General features: G+C 38.1%; 1 protein-coding gene across 1 annotated transcript in view; it reads right to left on the minus strand.

The window, feature by feature from the left end:
• Positions 1–1,186: 1,186 nt before the first annotated feature.
• The window catches only part of LOC114039860 (DNA (cytosine-5)-methyltransferase 1-like), a 49,066-nt gene continuing 25,018 nt past the window's right edge, over positions 1,187–25,234 (minus strand). The window contains exons 13-34 of the mRNA XM_027857752.1: positions 24,829–24,980; positions 24,382–24,569; positions 23,143–23,332; positions 22,256–22,353; positions 21,525–21,672; positions 17,348–17,463; positions 16,903–17,104; positions 16,657–16,790; positions 16,165–16,338; positions 14,416–14,637; positions 13,463–13,655; positions 12,586–12,676; positions 12,161–12,292; positions 11,689–11,971; positions 9,510–9,651; positions 6,951–7,117; positions 5,175–5,352; positions 4,678–4,873; positions 3,060–3,223; positions 2,550–2,666; positions 2,073–2,163; positions 1,187–1,571 (exon numbers count right to left, since the gene is read on the minus strand). Of these exons, the coding sequence (XP_027713553.1) occupies positions 1,534–1,571; positions 2,073–2,163; positions 2,550–2,666; positions 3,060–3,223; positions 4,678–4,873; positions 5,175–5,352; positions 6,951–7,117; positions 9,510–9,651; positions 11,689–11,971; positions 12,161–12,292; positions 12,586–12,676; positions 13,463–13,655; positions 14,416–14,637; positions 16,165–16,338; positions 16,657–16,790; positions 16,903–17,104; positions 17,348–17,463; positions 21,525–21,672; positions 22,256–22,353; positions 23,143–23,332; positions 24,382–24,569; positions 24,829–24,980 (3,416 nt within the window). The 3' untranslated portion in view covers positions 1,187–1,533. The remainder of the gene's footprint in view (positions 1,572–2,072; positions 2,164–2,549; positions 2,667–3,059; positions 3,224–4,677; positions 4,874–5,174; positions 5,353–6,950; positions 7,118–9,509; positions 9,652–11,688; positions 11,972–12,160; positions 12,293–12,585; positions 12,677–13,462; positions 13,656–14,415; positions 14,638–16,164; positions 16,339–16,656; positions 16,791–16,902; positions 17,105–17,347; positions 17,464–21,524; positions 21,673–22,255; positions 22,354–23,142; positions 23,333–24,381; positions 24,570–24,828; positions 24,981–25,234) is intronic.

Consider the following 25,234-nt stretch of genomic DNA (forward strand, 5'->3'; position numbering starts at 1 on the left):
CCTTAATGTAGAAGCTGCTAAGTCTTGTGTTATCCTATTTCCACAATATTTGAATTGTTTCTTTCTGGCTGCTTGCCATATTTTCTTCTTGACCTGGGAACTCTGGAATCTGACTACAGTATTCCTAGGAGTTTTCCTCTGGTGATCTCTTTCAGGAGGTGATCAGTGGATTCTTTTCATTTTTATTTTACTCTCTGGTTCTAGAATATCAGGACAGTTTTCCTTGATAATTTCTTGAAAGATAATGTCTAGGCTCTTTTTTTGATCACGGCTTTCAGATGGTCCAATAATTTTTAAATTTTCTGTCCTGGATCTATTTTCCAGGTCAGTTGTTTTTCCAATGAGATATTTCACATTTTCTATTTTTTCATTCTTTTGGTTTTGTTTTACAATGCCTGACACACATTTTATTAAACCTGATAGTAGGGACATCCCTGAACCCTTCAGAGTCATCCTTCCTCATCTGTAAAATGGTTTTCTGAGGGAAAATGTTCTATAAATTCTAAAGCATTAATTATAACCCCACCCCCCCATCATCAGAGGTCTTAAGGCCAAAGCTAGATACACACTTGTGAATTTGGTAAAATGAAAAGAAGTCCCTTGTCACTCTGCAAATCAGACTGGAAGAGAGGTCTAGAAATTGAGAGCTTCATCTGAATTAACATTAGATTCTCTTTTTGTTTTCATTTTGAGCCTGGTGTATATCATATATATTTTATAAAATGGGAAACCAAAGTAAGATTCTAATGTCAGATAACTTCCTAGCAAAGTAGTCTAAAAATAAGATGCACAGTCGGGAGGGGGCAAATTCCATCACTGAAACCATAGAAGTCAGGTCAGGCAGGGACCTGAATTTGTCAAAGACAAGGTTGAGGGGCAATCACTCATCAGTCAGGGCTAGCCCATGACTGTCAAGGTCCTTTCTAAAGCTGGAACTTCAAATGACTTGCCCAAGGTACTGATAATAAGTAACCGATAAATAGCTAGAGTCAGGGTCAGGTGAGGGAGACTAAGGTGTCAAGTGAAGGAAAAGAGTGGAAAACAAGGCCAGGAAGATACTCCCACACTAAGCTTCCTGAGAATCATTTTAGCAGCTAGATAAAAAAAGTCATTTTCCTGAGTAACAAAAGCAGATCAAATGAGCAGAGCCAAAAATAACTTTCAATAACACAGGAAACAGGAATGATACAGGATAATTTATAGGAGAGATTTATTTGAAGAAATATTACAACATATAAAAACTACATAAAGTATTAATTTCCACTTGTACAAAGTGGTAGATTATTTAATACAATGCATAATAAAAACAGATTTAAAAATCCAGAATGCACAAAGGGCACCGCACAGTTTGATCACTAAATGATTATTAGTTGATAATCTGAACATCACAAAACAGCTCAATGTCAGCCAAGGAGACAAACACTGTTCACAAGGACGGCTGAACAAAAACAGATTTCAGCATATTCAAAAATACAAGTCAGTGCATGTTGGAGATCCTGGTGCCAGAAAAGAGGATGATGGGAGATGCAAAGGCTAATCCGTGGACTTTAAATTTTCTTGTTTAATTTTTTCTGAGGAGAAACAAGTTGAAGACACATTTGAATAGAAAGGGATGGCATAGAATAGAAAGGGATACCAAATGTGACAATTTAAATTTCTGGTATTAAGTAATAATCCCATGAAATATCTGAAAATGTTAACACAGCAACAAGCTGATAATGGCTGAACACACACACACACACACACACACACACACATACACATACACAGAGTCTCTAGACTAAAATAGAGCCTAGGGTTCTCCTCCGCACAATAGCTGTTCTAGACACAGCAGGGTGAGGTGTTAGAATCCTCAATCTTTACTTAGCATTTGACACCCAGTAAAAGAAGCCCATCCAGAAGAGGGGCTCTCTCAGGTGATTTCGCTCCTATGACCTATAGTCTGCTTAGACTCAGTGACCAATGAGGAGAGGAAAAGGGGAGAGCTGAGCTACCACATACTACCCCTATAATATAGTTGCACACAATCCATTTCACACACCAGAAAGTCCTCTAGCCACATTGACACCTACCTGCGGCATTCTCTTTCAGTTTGGCCAACACACAGAGCTTGATCTCCAGGCCTATGGCTTTGGCAAGGGGTGGAGGCACTGCATTACCCACCTGCATGGGAAGTGGGGGGGGAATAGAATTTGGTGTTGTGTGATAGGGTCCTGTGCCTAGAAAGATCCCTGTGAACACCTTGGCTTTTCAGCACAGAGGACAGTAGCAGTCTGACCAGGTCTTGGAGGATTTGAATCAGGGTACCATTCTACCCCAAGGTAGAATTCTCATTTCGTTCCCCAGTCTGCTTTTGAGTGGGTCTTGCTCTTAGAGGCCTCAAGGCCACCTCAAGCCTTCTGGTGGGAGAGCCAAATGCAATTTGTACCAGATATTCACTTGGCAAGAAGAGACTTCATTTTGTTCAAGTATCAACTGCACTAAGCTATGATAGAATTCCCAATGAAGTGCCTTCTGGCAGCCTCAAAGAAATGGAGGTTAATACTGACCTGTCTGTGTTTATCTAGGATGTTGCCAAACAATCTGTAGGTATCTGGGAATCCTTGGGACCGAGCACACTCCCGTACGCTCACAACTCGGTGCTGTTCTGGGTGAAGTACTCGACCCTGTGGACACAAGAATCCATGCCATCAGCTCCCAAGTTTTTCTTTCATTAGAAAGCATGAACTTGCACTAAAGAAAAATAAGACCGACAAGTCTCCTTCCGTAATACAGTGGCCAAAAAGCAGGATCATCCTTAACTGCAACAAAGCTTAGGAGACCATGTCCTGGGATTGAGATCTCCATTGGGACATAGATCATTGGAAAGTGTAAGGAGAGAAATGGCAACAAAAACAATGCCCTGAACTGAATGGCCACCTAGGAATGACAAATGGGCCTCAAAATGTAAGGTCATTTGTGAAGCAGCTCTATGGTAAGTAGAGGCTACCAACATTTTTAGGTTCCACAAGGGTAGGAAAATAGGTGAATTCCACTTTCTCCCACTGACATGCCCTCACCTGCTTGCCCATGGGTTCAGGATTAGTAACTGTAGTGCTGAAGAAGCCATCCCATTCCAACCTTCCATAGAGCCCAGCCCAATGGTTGTGCCTGTTCCCAGTGTGGGGCAGGCACCATGGAATCAAGGTGTTGAACTGTCTATCTGCAGGATCACATGGTTTACCTGAATGGAAGAAAAACCAAGCTGAAATTCAGTGGCAAATGGATATGTGGTATTTAATTTGATCGATCATTACAATGAAAGGGAACATTGGGTTTTAGAATAGCATCTTTCACCACAGATCACAATAAGCTTCAAAGGGACATGCAATCTAAATGTACAAGGTCACATCATAAGAATAATTAGAGAGTGGAAGGACATACTTTTCACACGTATGTCCAGTGGAGAAAGTTTTTTTTTTAAATAAATCTTTGATTGTTATTTTTTGTTTGTTTTAACAAAACCTACATTTTCCAATGTATCCCAATCCCTTCTCTAAGGCAGAGAATTCTTAACCAAAACTGGACAGATGCAGTCATAAAATATAAAATGGACAATCTGGATTATAAAAACTGAAAAGCCTTTGAACCAAAAAAAGAAAGAAAAGAAATGCAGCTAGAATAAGAGAAAATATTTGAATAGGAAAAAAATCTTTGCATAAAATATTTCTAATAAAAAGCTAATTATCCAGGATATATAAGGAATATACTAAAGAAAAGTCACTAAGCTGCTCATACCTTTTGATCCAGTGATCCCCCTGCAGGACATATACCCAGAGAAGGTCAATGATAGAAAAGGTCAGAGGATCATAAGATCATAAACTCAGAGCTTGAAGGGACTTTAGAATTATCTATCTCATCCAACATCCTCACTTTTCAGATGAGGACACTGAGGCCCCAAGAAGTGAAGCAGTTTGCTCAGGGTCACAGAGCTAGCGAGTGTCTAAGGCAGGATTAGAACAAACTATTCACAGCAGCATGGCGGTAAAAACAGGAAATAAAATGAGTGCCCACAAATTGGGCAAGATGTGCCATAAAAAATGACAGATGAGGAATCTGGAGAAATACTGGAAGACTTATATCAAGACATGAAGAATAACCAAAGCAGAACCTAGAGAACAATATACATGATAACGACCAAAAAAGCAGCTGAATTCTAATGACAAATTGTAACGAACAATCTTGGTCTTGGAAGACTGATAATGAAGGGCACATTTCCTCTCAGTAGAGGGTTAGGGACTACAGATGTAGTATACGGTACACACTGTCAGATGTACTTGCTGTCTCTGTTGGTTTGACTTAAACATTTTTGTTACATGGAAAGGCTTAATGGAGGAATCATGGGTTAAGGGGAAATTATTATGATGTAATAAATATCAAAAGGCAACAATAAAACTCTAAAAACGTAAAACTATGGTAAGATACAAGGTCTGAAAAAGCCAGTTAAATTATTGTCTGTCAAGTGTATTGAAACAGGAATACCACCTATGTAATTTCTAGGAAACATTTCGCTCCCCCCTCACAGTAACCTAAGTGTAGTTGGGTAATATGAAGATCATTAAAATCAATGAATGAAGACTGAATATTAACTCTCATCCCTTTTGAGAGAACAATTCCAGGAGAAGGAAAAATACCTACCTTCTGCACAGGAGCAGACACCTCTGAGAGCTCCAGTGTTGCTACGTCCATTCTTCTTCTCATGATGGGTGTATCGTAATTTCCTGGTTGTAGTACCATCTGAGAGACGGACCTCAATGTTGGGTAGGTCACGCCAGTCTGATCCTGGGGCGAGGGGAATGTGTCTCATTCGGCCAGCTACCAAAGCACTCATATCCTGCAACCCAAATCACCATTACCTTTCCATTGTTGTCTCAAACCCTCTTCCCACCCAGGTCTATCAAACATCAACAGATCAGATTCTGAAAAGTATTTGAGAACTTAGATCATGCACTTTAAAGCAATAACTCAGAACATTTACCTCGTAAAAGTGACATTGTGAAGTACTGTTCCTTATGGGAATACAACTATTCACAGAGAATAATAACTAAGTATCTAAAGTATGTAAGGTTTTTAAAACCAGCTACCAAACTAGAGCAATGGAAAACATGTGAAACTTGAGCTACAGCAAATCTTACCTTGCAGATATGATCCCTGAGGATGGGCTGATACTGTGAACCCCTGATCTGCCTTTGGAACCAGGACTGAGGTTCTCCATTGTAAGAGATCTCTAGGGCAGAAGCACCATTCCTAATCTCGGGGAGGTCTGACATTGTGTCACGTACAGTGATAGTTCGGAAGGGAGCAGAGCTCATTCTGAAATACAGTACAACCGTGGGTGGAAATTTAGATTCTAGAAACTATTTTGATCATATATCATCAATAACAATGCAGAAGAAGGGAAATGTTGCTTTTGTAGTCATTCTATCACAGAATCTTTTTCTCCCCTCCAAAATTCTCCTGGTTCTCCTCCTACCTGACCATTTCTTCTCAATCTCCTTTGCTGGATAATCATCATCCGTGCCCCATACTCTCAACAAGGGTGTACCCCAGGGCTTTGTGCTGGGTCCTTCTCTTTCTACACTGTCTCTTGGTGATCTCATTACTTTCTACAGGTTCGACTATCCCTCCTAAGTAGATGAATATATATTCAGCCTTCACTTCCCTCCTAAGCTCCAAGCCCAAATCACCTACTGCTTGATGTACATTTGCACCTACTTGAATGTCCCATTAATACCTCAAACTCAACATGTCAAATAACGGAACTTTTTGTTTCCCCCCAATTTTTTTTTTAATTTCTTATTTCCCCCCCCAAAAAATCTACCCTGTCTTTTAACTTTCATATTTCCATTAAAGGCACTGCAAGTCTGCTAGTCACCCAGGCTGGAAACCTCAGAGTCCTCTTCAATTGTTCATTCTCCCTCACCCCCATATTTAATCCATTGCCATGGCCTTTCCTGAATCTGTCCTCTTCTCTTTCCTCATACAGCCAACACCCTGGTTCAGGCCTTTATCACAGCTCAACTGAACTATTACACTAACCTCCAAGTTGGTCTCCCTGCTTCCCCACTCCTCACAAAGCTGTCAGCACCAGTCTAACTCTCAATGTCACTCCCCTACTTAAGAAGCCTCAATAGTTCCCTGTGTTGTTTCTGGAAAAATTTCTGCAAATTCTGCTTGGCATTTAGAGCTGACTTCCTAATCGGGCTCCAGCTTATCTTGGCAGACTGATTTTACATTAGTCCCCCCACACACTCCATGTTCCAGCCAAACTGGCCTACTTATTTGTTTCCCATACATCACATTCCATGTCATGTTTCCATGGCCTCTTTCAGGCTACCTCTCTACTTAGAATGCTCTCTGGACCGACTTATATCTTGGAATCTCTGGTTCCCTTTAAGCCTCACCTGAAGAGGCCTTTCCTGATGCCCTTTCTTCTTGTTGTTAGCAATCTCTCCCAACCTTGAAATTACCTTGTATATATTTTATATCTATTTATCTGGGAATATGTCGTCTCTCTCCTACTGAACACGAGCTCCTCGAAGACAAGGGATGGTTCTTTTGTCTTTATTATCACCCAGAGCCTAGCACAGTGCCCAGCACACAGCAGGTACTTAAAACGTCACAGAGTTGAATCCTTGACTACAGAGTGTATAAAACAAATACTGCCAAGCCAGACAATACCAAGCAAACTAGCACAAGGACAGGCTACCATGAAAAGCAGAGCATTCTATTACTCTGTACTGTACACACCTCTTTCCTCCTTCATTTTCTTCCAACCTAGGACCTACAACCTACTAGTGACACCTACAGACAATTAGCTCTGAGGATTTTATGTAAGGTTAAAGAGCTTGCTAACACCTGCGATAGGGATTGGTTCCTAGGATAAATGGAATACTTCTGCATTCCTTTACCTTGTTATATTGCTAACAAATTTTTTGTCATCCACCACTACACTGAGCTGGCAGGCTCGGGGTGCGAATACATGCAGGGGCTCCGGAAACATGGGGAGTTTCTCGCCTGGGGCTGCAGCCAGGATGATGGCCCTTCTTCGAGTTTGAGCAACACCATACTGGCCAGCCTGGACACAGAAGACAAAGCATAAATTCTACAAAGTTAGCCCAACACACTAGACATTATTTAAAAGTAAAGTTTATGTGTATTTCTGGACTCTAGGTCTACCTGTTAAATGGAAAAAAATTGCAAATATGCATATCAAGGGAGATGTTGGCTTAGGAACAAAAGTTAGATTTATTGAATTTTTATTACTTAAATCAACCACAGTTTTAAAGTTAATGCTGAAGTCATGCTAATTTATCTAACCATATTAAAGCCCCTCACCATAGTAGGTCACAATAGATCATCTGCTTGTGGCACTAACCAGAAGCTCTCTCTTTTTTAAGCATAAGTATTGCTAATGTCTTTTGTTTTTACATTAGTCATATCTGCATATACCCTACCACCCCTCGAATTGAACCCTCCAGTATAGAACCCTTCCTTGTAGCAAAGAAAGTAAGTTAACCAAAAACACCAAAATAGTGACCTCGATTGTCAATCAATTTATACATTATTCTGCCCTAGTAGTATCCCACCTCTATGCCAAGGGAAAGAAGGTAGATTTAATTTTCTATTCTTGGGAACCATTACTGGTTTTCCATTCACTCAGAGTTGAGCTTCCTTTTAGTGATAACCATCATCTCTTAACAGTCTCTAACATTCAAAACTGATACCTCACCATTACTTTCATGTTAAATGACTTGCCTTTCATTAATCTGATAATTAAATACCTCGCCCTCTAAGATGACAAAAAATCTGACTTCTATATCATCAGTAATATTCATGCCCCATAAAAGTTAAGAAATCTTATAACACACACCACAATAAGCTCAAGACAGATATGTGACTCAATATTAAAAGTCATGCCAAAAAAAAAAATTAGAAGTGAGCCACATAAAGTACCTTTCACAGCTATGGCTAGAGGTCAATGCTTAAGGAAACAAGGGGGTTCACAACAAAGAACACAGATAATTTCAATTACATGGAATTGAAGAACTTTGATACAAACAAAATTAATGCCATTGGGATAAAAGTGAAAGCAATCAACTAGGAGGAAAATCTCTGTAATAAATATATCTGACAATCTAATATCTAAGATATCTAGTTAGGCAATGAATAGAAATATTGAGGACTAAAAGCTATTCCCTAATACACAAATAGTTAAAGGATAAATAGTTCTAAGAGAAAAATTGCAAATTGTTATCATAAAAAACATTGCTCCAAATTGCTAATAAGAAAAACGCAAATAAAAAAATGCTGTCATTTTCTCTTATATTACAAATTGGTAAGGATGACAAAAGATGGAAATAGACAATGTTAGAGGGGTTGTGTCAAGTCAGGTGTGCTAATGCATCATTGGTAGGACAGTGAATTTGATCAGCCATTCTGGAAAGCAACTTGGAATTATGCTAAGGTGGCTAATATCATTACCCTTGGACCTAGAAGTTCCACTGCTGGGCATATGCCTCAAAAAGGCAAATGATTTAAACAAACAAACAAATAAATAGCCCCATATCCTCCAAAATAGTTATAAACAGCATTTTTTGGTAATATCAAAGAATTGGAACAAAGTAGATGCCCACAAATTGGAGAATGGTTAAAACAAGTTGTAGTACATGAATGTAATAGAATATTACTCTGTATAACAGGAAAAGATGTATATGATGAATACAGAAGTATGGGAAGACATTTGAACTGATATAACATGAAGTAACCAGACCTAAGAAAACAATAAACATGCCTACAACAATGTATATGGAAAGAATAACAAAATAATTATATTGATCAAATTATAATGATCACTTCTGGACCCAAAAAAGAACTATGAGAAGGCACCTCTCTTTAGGGTGGTGAGGGAAGACTATGGCTATGAAACACTGAATACAATGTCATACTTTTTAGATGTGAATGTTACTTTTGTTAACTTTTTTGGTGACCTTTACTATAAGAGACAGATATCTGGAAGAGTATATGTGGAAATAAAGGTGAAAGAAAAAAAAAACTTTTTTTTAGTTAAGGAAGAATGATTCAGGGGTCAGAAGCAAAACTAACCTGCTGGGCAAAATTGGGTCATCCTTCATCTAAAAGATATTACGTATTAGAACTTCTTGAAGTATCACTCTAAATAAACTTCATGTCTGCTATCAAGAACCCAATTAGCTTAAGAAAACAGGGTGTGAGAAAGGATATTAGTTAAGGAAAAAAAATAGCTACAATTTTATTTCACCTTAGGAAAAATGGTTTGAAATGATGTTAGTAATTGGAATCCATTCTAACACACACTGATAGAAATCATGAGAAGCAGATACGGTAATAACAAGCAGCAACACACTCAAGAACAGAGACCGAGAGGTGCTGACCACATCAGCATCAAATTCCTTGGTTACCTTTGTCTCCCCTGTATAGTCTCAGCATACCTGTAATACGCCAAATGTGCACTGATATCCCATTCGAACTAGACATCGGAGGGTCAGCTTCAGGACCATGGAACGTTTGAATGACACAAAGTTTCTTACATTCTCTAGTAGGAAAAACCTGGGTCTGTAGTAATCACAGTAGCTGCAGGAGAATGGAGATGAGTTGAATAAGATTCTTTGCAAAAGGGAAGAATGAAACAACTGAATCCCACAGACATGTTTATTGCTGAGAAAACCAATTGATTGAGCTCTTTAAAAGAGACAATGAGGTAGACTGACCCACATCCTTTGAGTTCTCACTATGTTACATTTGAATCTGCCCTTGAATAGCACTTCCAGATCTTGAAATATATGTAAGGCAGCAGTCATCAAAATCATCTGGTATTGGTTAAAAAGCAGAGAAGTAGATCAATAGAACAGACCAGATAAGAGAAATAGAAACAATGAAACTCAATAACTCAGTGTTCAATAAAGCAGAAAACATAAATTACTTAGGAAAGAACTCCCTAAAACCTACTGGGAAAACTAGAGAGCAGTCTGGCAGAAATTAGACTTAAGACCAACAAGTTATACCATATTCCACAATACATTCTAAATAGATATATGACCTTAATATTCAAGATCATACTGTTAAAAAATTTTTGTAGAGAAGCAGACCATATAACTCTCATAGCAATAGGTAGGAGATATATTCTTAACCAAACAAGGAAGAGAAGTAATTACAAAGATAAAATAGACAACTTTGATTACAAAAAACTGAAAAGTTTGTGCACAGACACAACTAATGTACCTTGGATATGTGGAAGGGGGGAAAATAAACATTTGTATAGAGCCCACTATGTGCCAGGCACTGTGCAAACATTATCTCATTTGATCCTCACAACAACCCTGGGAGATAGATGCTCCCCATTTCATAGAAGAGGAAACTGACACAGAGATTAAGTGACTTTCCCAGGGACACACTGCCAATAAGTGTCTGAGGGCAGATATGAACATAAATCTTCCTGACCCCAAGCCCAGCACTCTCCATTGTGTTACCAATTGCCTCTATTTGCCTCTAATGGAGAAGGGAAATGGTTGGACAGGAAAAAAATCTTTATATCAAATTTCTCTGATAAGGGTTTGGTATCCAAGATAAACAAACAATTAACAAATAAATTAAAAGACCAAGAGCCATTCCCCAATAGATAAGTAGTCAAAGGATATGAACAAAGAGTTCTCAAAAGAATCATAAACTATAAACGACATGAAAGAATGCTCCAAATCACTAATAAGAGAAACACAAATCCAAACAACTCCAAGGTTATATACCTCCTATCCTGCAAAATGGCAAAGATGAGAAAAAATGGTAATAGTCAATGTTGGACGGTTGTGGAAAGATAGGCACACTGACGAACTGTTGGTGGAGCTGTGAACTGGTACAACCATTTTGTAAGGCAATTTAGAATTATGTAAATAAGGTAAGTAAAATGTCCATATCTTCTAACCCAGAGATTCCATTGCTGGGCTTATATACAAGCAGCCTTTGTTAAGAAGAAAGTCCCCACATATATCAAAATATTTATGGCAGCATTTTTTGTGATAGCAAAGAATTGGAAATAAAGTAGATGCCCATGGATTAGGGAACAGCTAAATAATTTGTGTCACACAAATACAATGCAATATTACTGCGATATAAGAAATGATGAATATGATGAATACAGAGAAGCATAAAAAGAGCTACAGGAACTGATGCAGAGTGAAGTAGAGCCAAGAAAACAATATACACAATGACTACAACATAATTAAAAAGAACCATACAAAAAAAAAATCAAAAGTGAATACTGCGTGACTTTTTTGTCTATAAAAAAATACTATTTGTTATATGGGGGTCTCTAGAAGTGGGGAAAAGGATACTGGGGGAAACTATGATGATATATAAAACAAGAGAGAGCCATAAAAAGTTATTTTTAAAAATTGATTGTCTTTTTGCAAACAAGTCCCTCTGTAGCAAACTTCCACACAGGAAAATGGAAAGGCTGAACCTCTGTATTCCAACAAGAGTAGGGACCTCCTGCTCTGGAGTGGGGATATCCTCACTAGGAACGTAAAGGCTCCCTGTGCTTGCCACCCCCTAGTAAGCAGCAAGCAAAGACAATAAGCTAAGATGAGGGAATAGTTATTCCCCGGTGCCATTCACCTGAGGAAGGAGACAACAAGGGAGTTCTTGAACTTGGAATAAGTGCGTGAGTTGAAGCGGTTCATGCCACTAAACCCTTGGCAGGGTGGGCCACCACACAGCATTTCTACATCTCCTTTCTGAGGCAGCTTCTGGCCCAGGGAGTTGGTCTTCTCCCCAGACATAACCAGCTTCAGGAGAACATTACAATCTTCTGTGAACACAGTGGTCCCAGGATTATTTAGACGGAATGCCTGGGCAGCAGGCTCCCACATTTCAATGGCCCATAGTGTTTCAGATATTCCTGGAGGGGGAAAAAATACGTCAGCTGTTGTTTAAGGAAGATGTGCTATGCATATCATGCATTTTTTTAAAGCAAGTCTCTTAGCTAGAAGGATGAGACAAAGAGTTTAGGAGTCCCTAGAGATGAACCCTACAGGAAAACGAAAGGCTCAAACTGGAGCATCCAGAAGCAAAAACCTACTGCGTTTACCTGCTTGGTGAAAGCCTTCAGACAATCCCCCACAGCCAGAGAACACGTCCAGGGTGCGAAGCTTGGGCACCTTTACTTCTATTGTTTCCTGCTCACTTGGCTCCACTGCTACAGATTTTCCCCTGCTTTTGCCTGGAGGTAAGGAGAAGCCCATTGCTTATTAGATCACAATTGCTAACCCCAAAGTCACACCAAACATTGGAATTCCACTTTCCTTAGAAACTCCCAATGCCTTACTATTTCAAAGGAAATGGCAAAAAATACAGAATAAGAGAAAAGGAGGGATTTGTTGAAATATAGTAATTATTTCCAAAAGCTCCTTAGGAAATATCTCACAAAGTAAATTATGAAAATAGTTAAGTTTCCTTTGGATTACAAAACAGAATTGGAAAAATCTTTGAAAATAAGTCTGGAATACAACTAACCTTTTCCCTTTCCTTTTCCTTTCCCTTTATTCCTAGGGCTACGGGCATGATTTGGAGGATCTTCAAAACTTTTAGTTTTTGCATTATATGCCTAAAAGGACAAAAACTTGACATTAGTTACTTCAAATAAAAGAGTAAGTCAATATAACAAACATTTCATCCATGTCTCAGAGAAGAACTGACTTCAGAGAGCATACTGCCCAACTTCCATAAGAATTCATTCCATAATATAGCTGATAAACAGATATCTAATCTCTTCTTCAAGACCTATAGTGATAGGAAACTCTTCATATTCCACAGTAGGCCAGACATTACACCTTTAAATATTTAGTCCCCTTAAAATGTGGTATCCAGAACTGAAGACAACATATATGTGATGTGACCAGGACAAATTACTGCAGGACTATTATCTCCCTTAAGAAACAGATTCTATCAACATAGCTGAAGATCAAATTGGTATTTTTTGTTTTGTTTGTTTTTTTTTTCCTATCATGCTGCACTGCTAACGCTTCATCAAGATTTAAATGCTCTAAAATCCACAGGTCTTTCTCTGTTGGCTGTCTATGCTAAACTTGGGTTAAGAAAAAAACAAAAACAAAAACCAAAACCAAAGTCCTACACTAATATATTTATCCTTTTCCAATTTATTCTTCAATTTGGTCCCATCATTTCAGCATGCTGAGATCTTTTCATGAATCAATTCTTCCATCCAATGTGTTAGCTTACTCTCTCTCCCAATTTTGTGACAAGGGTAAACCTGAGAGGCCTTCCCAACACCCAAATCAATTCAAAAGAAATTTGACCAGAGCCAAAGATGCATCCTGAGGACACCCTACTAGACTTCCTTCTAAGGAAACACCAACTGATTAATCATCACCTCAAGGAAATAGAAGCGATCTGAGCCACCAGCAGAATAATCCTGAATACATTCTGTTAAGTCTTCCCCATACTCTATGACACAGCGGCCTTGCACAGCCTTGAAATCCACAATTGCTTCCTCATCACTCCAGTATAGCAGATTAATATCTGCATGATGACTTGCTTTCATTGATTTGTGGGTATTTTCTGGTCTGTAACAAAAAGAATCTGTTGCAAAATACACTTCTAGAAAGAGTATATCTAGAGGGGTGTCATAAAACCCAACCTACCCCCCAAAACCCCTTTACCGGTCAAGCATGTGGCCTTAACCCCTACCCATCCAACATTTGTCATTGGGAAGGAATTCATTGCAAGATGCCCCAGTTTAAACACACATAACGTGGGAGAGGTAATGTTCTTCGCCATTAGCAAGGAAAGTGTTGTTGTATGAGCTGCCTGGTGCCTGACAGTGACCAGAACCCTGAAGGAATGGGATGCAGGACAGGTAAATTTTGGTAAAGTAAGGTTCAGGTTATGTGAGTGGATATCTCAAAGAAGATAAAAAAGATTAGTAAATGACCCAGAAAAATAGGGCTAAGTGGTATAAAGGCAGAGCTGAGCAGTTTGTTAAAAAAAAAAAAGTAACAAGATACTAGAAACCGGTAGTGTGTTGAGGAAAGAGGAAAGAGTTCCAAAAGGAAAAGGGAGACCCCTTGTCTTCTTCAGATTTTGCCTAGGCTGACCCTGAAGAAACAAAGGGCTTTGCAAAATACAGTATTAACATCAAACTACTGACACTATCAATAATTACTGGGTATGCACTCAGTCTATGCACCATATTCTACTGTCCAAAGTGCTAAGGAAAATCTCAAATATCTGAATTTTCCACAGAAATGTTCGTAACTGAGCACTAAGCAATTTCTTGGAACTTTGCCACTTGCATGAATAGTTAAAGTAATAACTGCTGCCAACCTGTAAAATTTATTAACTCTGAGTTTGATGTCTGCTTCATTTGGCTTGCCATTACTGCGTTTGTTACAGAAGATCTCTTTGATACGGCCAATGCGATATGGGTCAGGAGCATCCTGGTTGCTGCCTTTAATATATTCTGAATATTTCCGATAATGTTCTGGGTATAGTTCCTCATCCACAGACTCCTTCTTTGATCTCTTGGTAGGGCTACACAACTTCATGCTGCAGAAAGTAAAGGAGACTTTATCCAGAAAGACCAAAATAAATACAACATTTTAAAAACAGACACAATCTCCCTTGGTACATGATCGGTTTGGTCAAGAGTTACTGTGTCATAAAACTTTTTAAAGCCAAAGTTTTATGTATGTAAGGCCAATAAAAAGCATTGAAAAGACTTAAGCTTTGCAGACTTTTATCACCTGGGGAAAAGAATTAAATCCATGTTATTTTATTAGATACATTCACTTTAGAATCTACACTTCCATGGTAGAGCTTCTATTCCACAGTCTCCATTTATGCAGAAGGCTGTGGTCAAAAATAACTCCTGCCTATGGTTTCATTGGGGGCCATCACCACTGGGTTACCTCCTATTCAGAGAGATTTGGCCTTTACTATACCTTAGATGACAAATATCTCTCAGCTAAGCTAGGTCATATCCATAACCTTGAGGAGACAACTACCATCTACTCCAATACACAGCACCATTTCAGTCTGGACTGGATTCAGTGGCATGAACAGCTCTCCATTTTAAAAATTCCTTAACAGTTTCCTTTCTTAAGTAATTTGCTTGAGTTCACACACCCATTTAATCAGCTTCACTTAGCAGGATGAACTTTTCATCTGACTTAAAGGAAGCTCCTTATTTCCTTCAGTGTCAAATAAAACACCAGTTTATTGGGCACCTATTAAAGGGATCCTCAATCACAGTCCTCCACCCATGCCTCACTGTGACATGATGATCTTATTAAACCCTGACATTTAGCAATGCCACATGATCTGGGCTGGTAGAGAAAATAGCCGCTTGGGCAAATTTGTAGAGGAGTGGAAAGACCCAACAGATAGAGCTGTAAAGGGTCTTGCTTAAGAGTCAAGAGATGTGGCTCTGAGTTTCAGATTGGTCCATCCTGAGCCTCAGTTTCACAAGCCATAAAATGAAAATAATCTTTGCCCAAACTACCACTCAAAATAGTAAAAAACATATGAAACTGTGTTACATGAAGATGCTACATCAACATAAGGGACTCTGCTCAGAATGCCTGGTGTTTCACCAACGTTCTTTGGAATAAACTCTAATTGGAGCCAAGTAAGCTTGTCAAGTTCTTAGAGGTATCAACTACTGAGAGATCAATTATATAAGCTTATGGTATGGTAAGCTCCCTACCAGGAACTACAAAAGATGTAAAAAGATAGTCCCCTAAGCCAAGAAACATACTATTCTTGATGTAAAAGGGAAATCACAAGCCAAGTCACTTTTCAGCTAAGTCTCTCCCAGAGATGTACTTCACATGATATGTTGAGGCAGAAATACTGAAGTCCAGAAGAACAGATTTAGAAGGAGAGGTAATAAGCCACCTCAGGCAAACACGAATGTCTTGAAAATATAAATTCCATATTTGAAAAACATACAACTCTGGCTAAATTCTTCTGAGGGAAAGTTTTTTTTTTTATTTTAAATCATACTTTGTAAAAATAACTTCTAAAAACTTCACAAAGAAATAGATATGGATACACTGATGGACGAATACTAACTTAAATCCAAAAGCATCTGGCAAGAAGAAGACTCCATCGCCTGTCCTATACTGTACTCCATTTTTCATCGCCAGGCCATAGAGCACCTTGTGGTCTATCTCCTCCAGAGGCTCTGTTACTCTGGGGATTTCCTTCTGCCTCATTTCAGCGAGACGTGCACAGCTTATACAGAACCTGGAAGAGAAGAATCAGAAAGCCAGGTGACCACTGATGATTTAAGCAGAAGAGAACCAAGACCAAATATCCAGCTCTCTGCTGGATTTGTCCTGGCAGAGGTGGTGATCTTAAGAAAAGGAGGCAACCTTTGCTACCCTGGATTCCTAGGCCTTTATAGCTCTGTCTGTTCCACATGTTCTTCAATATTCTATTACTCCAAGAGACACAACTCCTAACATTTTTTGTGTCAATAGTCAGTATTAAACAATGGAACCTTTAACTGAACTGCAAACATAGACTTCAGACTAACATAAGCTTTCATTCCTAAACACTCACTTGTATTTGTTATCCTCTGTAGGTTGGATCTTTGGAGGAGACTCAAACCTTGCATAGTCTTGATCATACCACATCTGGTAGAAATAGGTTCTGCCATCATCTTCAACCATTTTAATCTCCATGTCCAAGCCCCCCTTTAGAGAGAAGAGAAAATAGGTTTCGCAGGCACTGAATGTGAACATCTTATGACAACAAAGTATAGTAGTGGCTAAAGGGCCAAAGCTAAGTCACAAAATTTGTACCTACCTCCATGAACCAGTTTTCTGAGGGAGCTTTATAAATAACATTCACTTTGCCATGGATATAGGAGAGCTGCATATCTTCACACTCATCTACCAAGAAGAGCTCCAGAGGGTCTGATGTTGCCCCAAGGACAGTATCTATCCCAGCACAGAACCAATGAGCATGAAACATCTGTCCACTGCTGTCTTCCCACAATGCAGTGATTCTAGAATTAAAAAGGAAAAAAATTCTAATTGCTTAATTAAAGAATATTATGTCACATTCACGAAATGTAAGAGAAAGGAGTTATTTAATTCTTTTTCCTCTAGAAAAGATTAGGACAGAATATTATGTACGTGGTCAATCATGGTCTCTGGGCCAGATATTTTTGCTTCATCAGTTTTGTCACAAGAAAGGATTTAATCTAGAAGAGTAGGTAGAAAACTAAGAGAAAACAGGCAACACAAACCTTGCTAAATATAAGGGTTTGGTGGGATCATCAGGACTGACAGAAACACAGTCTCCTACTTCTAGAGTTTCAGAATCAATGCACACTTTCTGGTAGTAATCCTTCTTCCCATCATTCTGTAAAACAAAAGCATTATTTATAGACTCAATTTTATATATAATAGTAACTCAGTTTCTGACCCTATAAATTAGAGGGTCTCCACTCCCTCATTCTTTTCTACTATAACTGGAAATTAACAATTATTTTTACCCCATTGAAAATGCTCATGTCTGCAATGGTTGACAAATAACAACAGGTAATATAAGTCCATTTCTTAAGCATAAAAGAATATGTCACTTTAGCTAGTGACTAAGAAAAGGGAAAAAATATCTTGCTCTCTAACTTAATATACGAGGCAGAAGAAAAGGGCACTTCCCTCCAAATCCAAAAGAAGAATGTTCAAAAAACCTTCATCAAGCAGGCACTTGGGAGCCCAAAGGATTCAAGGCATTGGACTGAATACATTGCCCACTCCCAACTCTCATGCAAATGCCTCAAAAACCAAGGAAGGGAAAAGTTTAAATAAAATAAATTTTTAATAAAAAATATTTTAAAATATGTAAATATTTTTAAAACAAATTGGGAAACTAACACTTCTAGAACATTCATTCAAAATCTCAATTTCTGTGACTATTCAATTTGCTTGGCACACAAGTTGACAAATCTTGCCATTTCTAACTTCACATCTCTGCTGGGTCTGGAGTCAGGAAGACCCAAGTTCAAATATGACCTCACATACATAACTAGCTGTATGACCCCAGGCAATACTTAACCCTGTCTGCCTCAGTTTCCTCATCTGTAAAATGAGCATAACAATAACAACTAGCTCTCAAGGTTGTTACGAAGATCAAATGAGATATCTGTACAGTGCCTAGTACATGGTAGAGGCTTAATAAATCCATGTTTCCTTTCCCTTCACTCACAAAGGTACCACCTTAGTTCAGGTCCTCATTACTGTTCACCTAGATTCTCAACCTTAAGTATCCCTTCCCTGCCTCAGCAACCCAATCCATCCTACACACCACTACCAAAGTAATTTCCTTAAAGTGTAAATCTGCAAACCTAAATAATTAGACAAATATGAATTGCTCATGGGTAGATTGGGCAACATAATAAAAATGGCAACACTACCTAAAACAATTTATTTAATCAATGCCATGCCAACCAAACACCAAAGGATTACTTCATAGAAATAGAAAAAAATGATAAAAAAATTCATCTAGAGAAACAAAAGATCAAGAATCCCAAAGAAAGTTTTAAAAAAGTGGAACAAACATAAAAACAAAGGTCAGGAGTAGAATGTTAGGGAAAGTATAGGTCTATATATGTATGCATGTACGTATATATGCATGTATGTGTATATATGTATATGAGTATATAGGAAAAATATAGCTACACTTAATTGTAGAGGGAAGAGGGAGAAGGGGGGGAGAACAACGTAAAAAGCGCACAGCAGAGAACAAAAGAAAACTTATAAGGAAGCAAAGAAAGGACCGACAGCTCTTATTATATAAGCTTTCTTGAAATGGAAATTTATTTTTATATATTTTGAATCCTCTTTTACATTCTGCTGTGCGCATGCTTTTTTTCTTTTCTTATTTTGTATTTAAGTTTTAACATTTAAGTTTATAATATGTTTCTTTTTCTTTTCTTATCACATATTTAAGTTTTAGTAATAAAGTGGTGAAAAAAGGAAACCTAGCATTACCAAATCTCAAATGATATACCCCAAAGGAGTATTCATCAAAATGATCTTCTACTGGTTTAAAAAATTGAGTGATAGATTAGGAACAGATTATGCCTACAACATAAAGAAACAGACACGATAGTCTAATGTTCAGTAAATCCAAAGATGCCAGTGATAGAGTAAGGACTATGACAAAAACCGCTGGAAAAATGGAAAGTTGGCTGCCAGAAATTAGGTATCTACCAACATCTCACATAACATATGAAGAAAAACTCTAAAACTGATAACAACATAGACATGAAAGATTCTATCATTAGATATCAAATTAGAGGAGCACAGAAGAAATTACTTTCTGATCTTTGGACAGGAGAAGAATTCCTGACCAGACAAAAGATAGGTGGGATCACAAAAGATAATGGACAATCAGATTACATAAAGTTAAAAGTTTTTGCACAAACAAAACCAATGCATTAAAATCAGAAGAGATACAGATAATGGGGGGGGCGGATTTCTTTGCAGCAAGTTTCTCTAATAAAGATTTCATATTAAAAATATATAAGGAAATGACTCAAATTTAAAAAGAGTAAGAGCCATTCTCCAATTGATAAATGGTTAAAAACATGTAGAGGCAGCTTTTAGAGGAAGGAATCCAAGTTATCAGCAATCATGTAGAAATTACAAAAACACAAATTAAAGCAATTCCAAAGTTCCCTACTCATACCCATCAGACTAGTGGAGATGAAAAAAAAAAAAGGAAGAAAATGACAAATACTGGAGATTGCTGGAAAGAAAGTAGGCATACTAATGCACTGTTAGTGGAGCTATAAATTGACCTACCCATTCTGAAAAGCAATATGGAACTCTGTTCCAAAAATCACTATATGGCACATACCCTTTGAACTAGTGATATTACTGTGAGGCCTAAACCCCAAAGAGATCAAATTTTTTTTAAAAAGGATGCATAGTTACAAAAACATTTATGGCAGCTCTTTTTATAATCGCAAAAAACTAGAAACTAATCTAAAGGGTATCTACCTATCAGGAAATGACTAAACAAATTATGGCACATGAATGGAATGAAATATTAATGTACCATTAAAAATGACAAAATAGGCAGTTTAAAAGAAAACTGGGAAGAACTTTATGAACAATGCATAGTGAAATGAGCAAAAATTATAACAATTTATACAGTGACAAAAATATTATAAAGAAAAAACAACTTTGAAAGGCTTTAGAACTCTGATCAATGTAATGACAACCACAATTCCAGAAGACCCTTAAAGATAAGTATGCTCCACACCTCCTGTCAGAAAGGTGATGCCATAAGACAAAATGAAAAATACATTTTTGGACATAGCCAATTGTATTGCTTGACTGTGTATTTGTTATAAGGGTTTTATTTGTCTTTATTTTTGTTGTGGTTTTCGAGGAGGGCAGGGGAAGCAAAGGAGGAAAAATAAATAACTGGAAAAAAATGAAAATTAATTTTCTTTTTTGAAAGTTCAGATGTGACCATGTGACTCCTTTAATCAATACTGGTGACTTTCTATTGTCTCCAGGATATAATGTAAACTCCTAAGTATTTAACATTTCAAGACCTTTACAACTTGGTCCCAACTTATCTTTTCAGTCTAATTGGGCATTACTCCACTCTTCCTTCTGCATTGTACATTCAAGCCAAACTGGTCTTCTTCCTGTTCACACATAATTCTCCATTTTCTGTCTGTATGCCTTTACACCATCTGAACCACATGCCTTGGAATGCACTCCCTCCTTACCTCTGTCTCTCCTTCTTTAGGTCACAGACCAAGCATCATATTCTGCATGAAGCCTTTGCTAATTCTCATCAAATGTTTGTGCCCTCCCTCTCAAATTACCTTGTATTTAACTACTTTGCATATATTTGTATTTATTCACTTATATTTTATAGGTACTTGTATTCAATGTAAGCTTCTTGCAAGATGGGACTGTATTTCTATCTCTAGCACCAAAGCATAGTGTTGGCATATAACAAGCACTTAATACTGATTGATTCTAAAAAGGTACTAACAATAGTTTCCACCTCTATTTGTATATAGCACCTTAAGGTCTGCAAAGTGTTTTCCTCACAACAATCCTGTGAGGTAGACAGTGCAAAGGATTATCTACATTTTGTCAGTGGATATACTGGCAGAGCTGATGAGATGGATAACAAAACCTGGGAAGAGGATGGATAGGCCATTGGCCAGTGCTCTTTTAATGGCAGAGGAGTAGTTAGTAGCCTGTGAACACACTTATTACTCTGAAATCTTCCAGCTGTTCCTATTCCCAAAAAACCTGAAAAGAAGTTATGTAGCCTTGAGGTTAAATGAGAAAAATTTGGCATGGCTTTTTATCCACCAGCAACTTCTATGTGCTTGTTAGAATGGAAACATTCCTTAGGATGAGACAAAAGAAACTTCTAAATACTACCTTGATTGGAGCTCCAACCCAGGATATCCTAGTTTTGTTCTGTTTCTTTTTCCTCCCCTGGAGCATTTTTTTAGGTGAGGGCATTTCAGGAATATTATCATCAACTTCTTCATCTTCATCAGCCTCTTTCACAGCCAGATTTGGGCACCTAGAAAGTTACTGATCCTCATTACAGGTTTTAGGAAGAACTTTTGGAACTAGGAATAATTCATAGTTAGTATACAGAAAAACAAAGAGGCTCTTTGCAAGTACAAATTATAATGGCAGTTCTCCGACATAAGTCAAGTCTGTCTCCAAATGCCTCATTAGGAAATCTGGGATCTCAATGCCTCTGCCTGCAGTGAGCAATGAGCACTTGGCAGCAGGTCCTACCAAACTGGACAGCCTTCAAGAAGCGACCCAGACACCACCACACACTGGTTTTCTGGAGACTAGCCTAGTTAGGTGGAGAGGATCACCTCAAGATTGGGCTACAGGATGAAGCATATTTCAAACCCAGCAGCTCTTAAAGACTGTCTCCTAAGGTATAGAAGGAGTACCTTCAAAGACTACCCTTCAAGGCTTGCAGAGAAGAGATCAAGAATTGGTCACAAATGTAAAGTAGGAGGGAGCCTTTTATAAGGGTGCACCCTAATGTGGAACTTTTCTCTGTAAATCTGTGTTCTCTAGAATGACCTACTCCTCCTATACAAGACAGATTACATGGCTACTAAGGAAAGCTGTGTTTTTACCTCCTCTGTAGACAAGCTTGCTTGCTGCGCCCACTGCCACCAAATTTAACCATATCCTGACAGGCTTTACACTTTCCACACTCAGGCTGTTGGCAAACCTGGAATAACCAAGAGTGTCTGTATTAGTATCCTACTAAGGAGGCCATGACTCGAGCTAACAAATCTATATTAGAAATTAAATTCACAAATATAAAAACTTAAAGGCCAGAAGAGGTCTTACTAAAAGTTGGAAAACACAATGTTCTCCTACAGATTGAGTAATAGCACTGACTTTAGGGGAACATTCCCCTTTAAGACCTATACACAGGCAAAAAAAAAAACAAAAAAACAAAGACCTATACACAACTCCCATAACGCTACCCCATAAGATGGACTTTGGAGATAAAACTTAATGGCCCCAGGCCTCTCTTTCCTGGCACATGAATGTGAAGAATACTAGGCAGAAATTGGACCACTCTGTGCTCCCTGAGTGAGGGCAGAGGCAGAAAGGCAGTCAGAGATCACCCTCAGCTCAGCCTGATGGAAAGTGCAATAGAATTCTGAACAGTTAGAAGGCTCACAAAGCACCATCATTATTAAAGATTTTTAAAGTTCACAACACTAAGGAATAAAAATAGTCCCTAAGATTATATTTTTTTCTGAGTCATCAAATACCTTGAATACCAAAAGACAGCTAACCTAATCTAATTAGATTAGCTTTCAGGCCATTGATATTTGTTATCCAATGAAAACCATTTCATATCAAAGGGACAACATTCTGAACAAATATTCTGTTCATCAAGGACCACACTTACAATAAGTCTATGCAATATCCCAAAGAAAGCTGAATCACAAGGATTCTTCTTGCACTAACTCAAATTTGTGACCCTAGCCCAAGTGTGTGTTACCTCACAGACACCACAGCGCCGACGCTTTATAACATTCTCCTTGTCATCTTCTCTTTCATTCTTTTCAATTTGCTCTGAGAAGAAAGTATCAAAAATCAGGTAGACAAGCTTGGTAGTAGTGGCTTTGGTTGGTCCTTTATCCCTGTCTATTTTGGTAGGGTGTCTGATAGCTTGCCGCCTTGCAGCTCGTCTGAAAGTCAGAAATCATATTAGTAAATAAGAAACATGCTCTGGTCCACATGTAAAATAACGGGTCAGTGCGCTAATAATATTAAAAGAACAAAATAAAATGGAACATGCATTATTGTATGATGATCTACTATGAGTAACTCAGCTATTCTCAGCAACACAATGATCCAATACTATTCTGTAGGATTTATGATGAAAGGGGCTGTTCATCTCCAGAGAAAGAACTGGTAAAGCCTGAATGCACATCAAAGATACTTTTCTTTACTTTCTTTATTTTTCTTGGGTTTTTTTTGGTCTGTGTTTTCCTTCATAGAGTGACTGACATGGTAATGTGTTTTGTATGACTACACATGTATAACCTATGTCAAATTGCTTGCTTTGTCTATGAGGGTGGGGAGGATGGGAAGGGAGTGAGAGAATCTGGAACTCAAAATTTGAAAAAAACAAAAAAAGAATATTAAAATTGTTTAACATGCAATTGGGAAAAAATATTAAATAAGAAAACAATATAAATAAAATGGAACAATGGAAAAAATTTCTCTTTCTATATGCACACATTCAATACTTGCACTGCAAAAACATTTAAGCCACTTTTACTTCAGAATAGTAGCAATCAGATAAGAAAGATTGCCTCCGGGCAGCTGGGTGGCACAGTGGATAGAGCACCAGCCCTGGATTCAGGAGAATCTGAGTTCAAATCCGGCCTCATACACATAACACTTACTAGCTGTGTGACCCTGGGCAAGTCACTCAACCCCATTGCCTAGCCATAAAAAAAAAAAAAAAAAAAAAGATTGCCTCCTACTACACCCTGCCCAGGACATCCTACTAAGGAGGCACTAGAAGATTTTCCCCAAAATGCCAAGAGCAGGAAAATGAACACAAAAGGAATTCTATTTCTCCCTAGAGAGTTAAGTCTACCATATGAATTATCACACTAATAAGTAATTTCAACATTTTACAGATTGTGTTTTAAAATTGAAGAAGTTGTATCTTTGTGACTATTGGAATGGAAGAGTGGAAAAAGTTATAATTCTTAACAGTCTTTACCTTTTCCCCAAGGTGACACCAGCTAATTTAATCAAGTCTCGCATGCAAGGCGTAATGATGACAGGCTGCTCATCACTGTCTCCAGCCTCATCATAGCTTTCTACTTGTTCCACCACAAACTGGGCATGTCGAAGAAGAGAATCTTCCGTGAACCGATTGAAGTTCAGTCCAGCAGGAGGAACAGTGGTCTTTTAAAAGGAAGGAGACAAATAAAAATCAAAACTTGATCTTCCCTTGTCAACAACCAAAGTTGCCATTCTGAGTTTAAGGTTTCATATTGGAAATACTTCTTGTAATCTAGAAAGGATCAGCCTGGGGTCATGTCAAACTTTTTTTCCACTTACTGATCTGGAATAAATAGATTCTTAAAGAGCACCAAACTCTATTTTCTATTTGCAATTAACTTGGGGCCTTGCATTGGGCACATTAAGGATTGAGCACACTTACTTCAATCTTATTGAGTAAATCTTCATAGCTGACATCAGGGTTATTCTGTAAGAATTCAACAACGATTTTACTCATGTAGATCTTCTCCTGCATTAGTGCAAATATAGGTGCATATTCCTCACTAGGAGCCATCAGAATATAATCGGCAAAAGCTAGAAGATAAAATGGATTATACATAGTGATGAAATGACAAAATGAAATGTAAATGAAAAACACTATAGGAAACAAATTCAGTTGAAATGCAATAAGCACACTTGGTACAAGAGCCCGATGATGAATATACCAGTTTTGAGATAGCACCTGTTTTTCAAAGGACCCTGAGATCCTCTAGGCTGGAAGCTCCTGGATGAGGTGGCACAGTGGATAGAGCACCAGGCCTGGAGTCAGGAAGATTCATCTTCCTGGG

Source organism: Vombatus ursinus, unplaced genomic scaffold, assembly GCF_900497805.2.
Source record: "Vombatus ursinus unplaced genomic scaffold, bare-nosed wombat genome assembly UNPS02012319.1, whole genome shotgun sequence".
NCBI classification, from domain to species: domain Eukaryota; kingdom Metazoa; phylum Chordata; class Mammalia; order Diprotodontia; family Vombatidae; genus Vombatus; species Vombatus ursinus.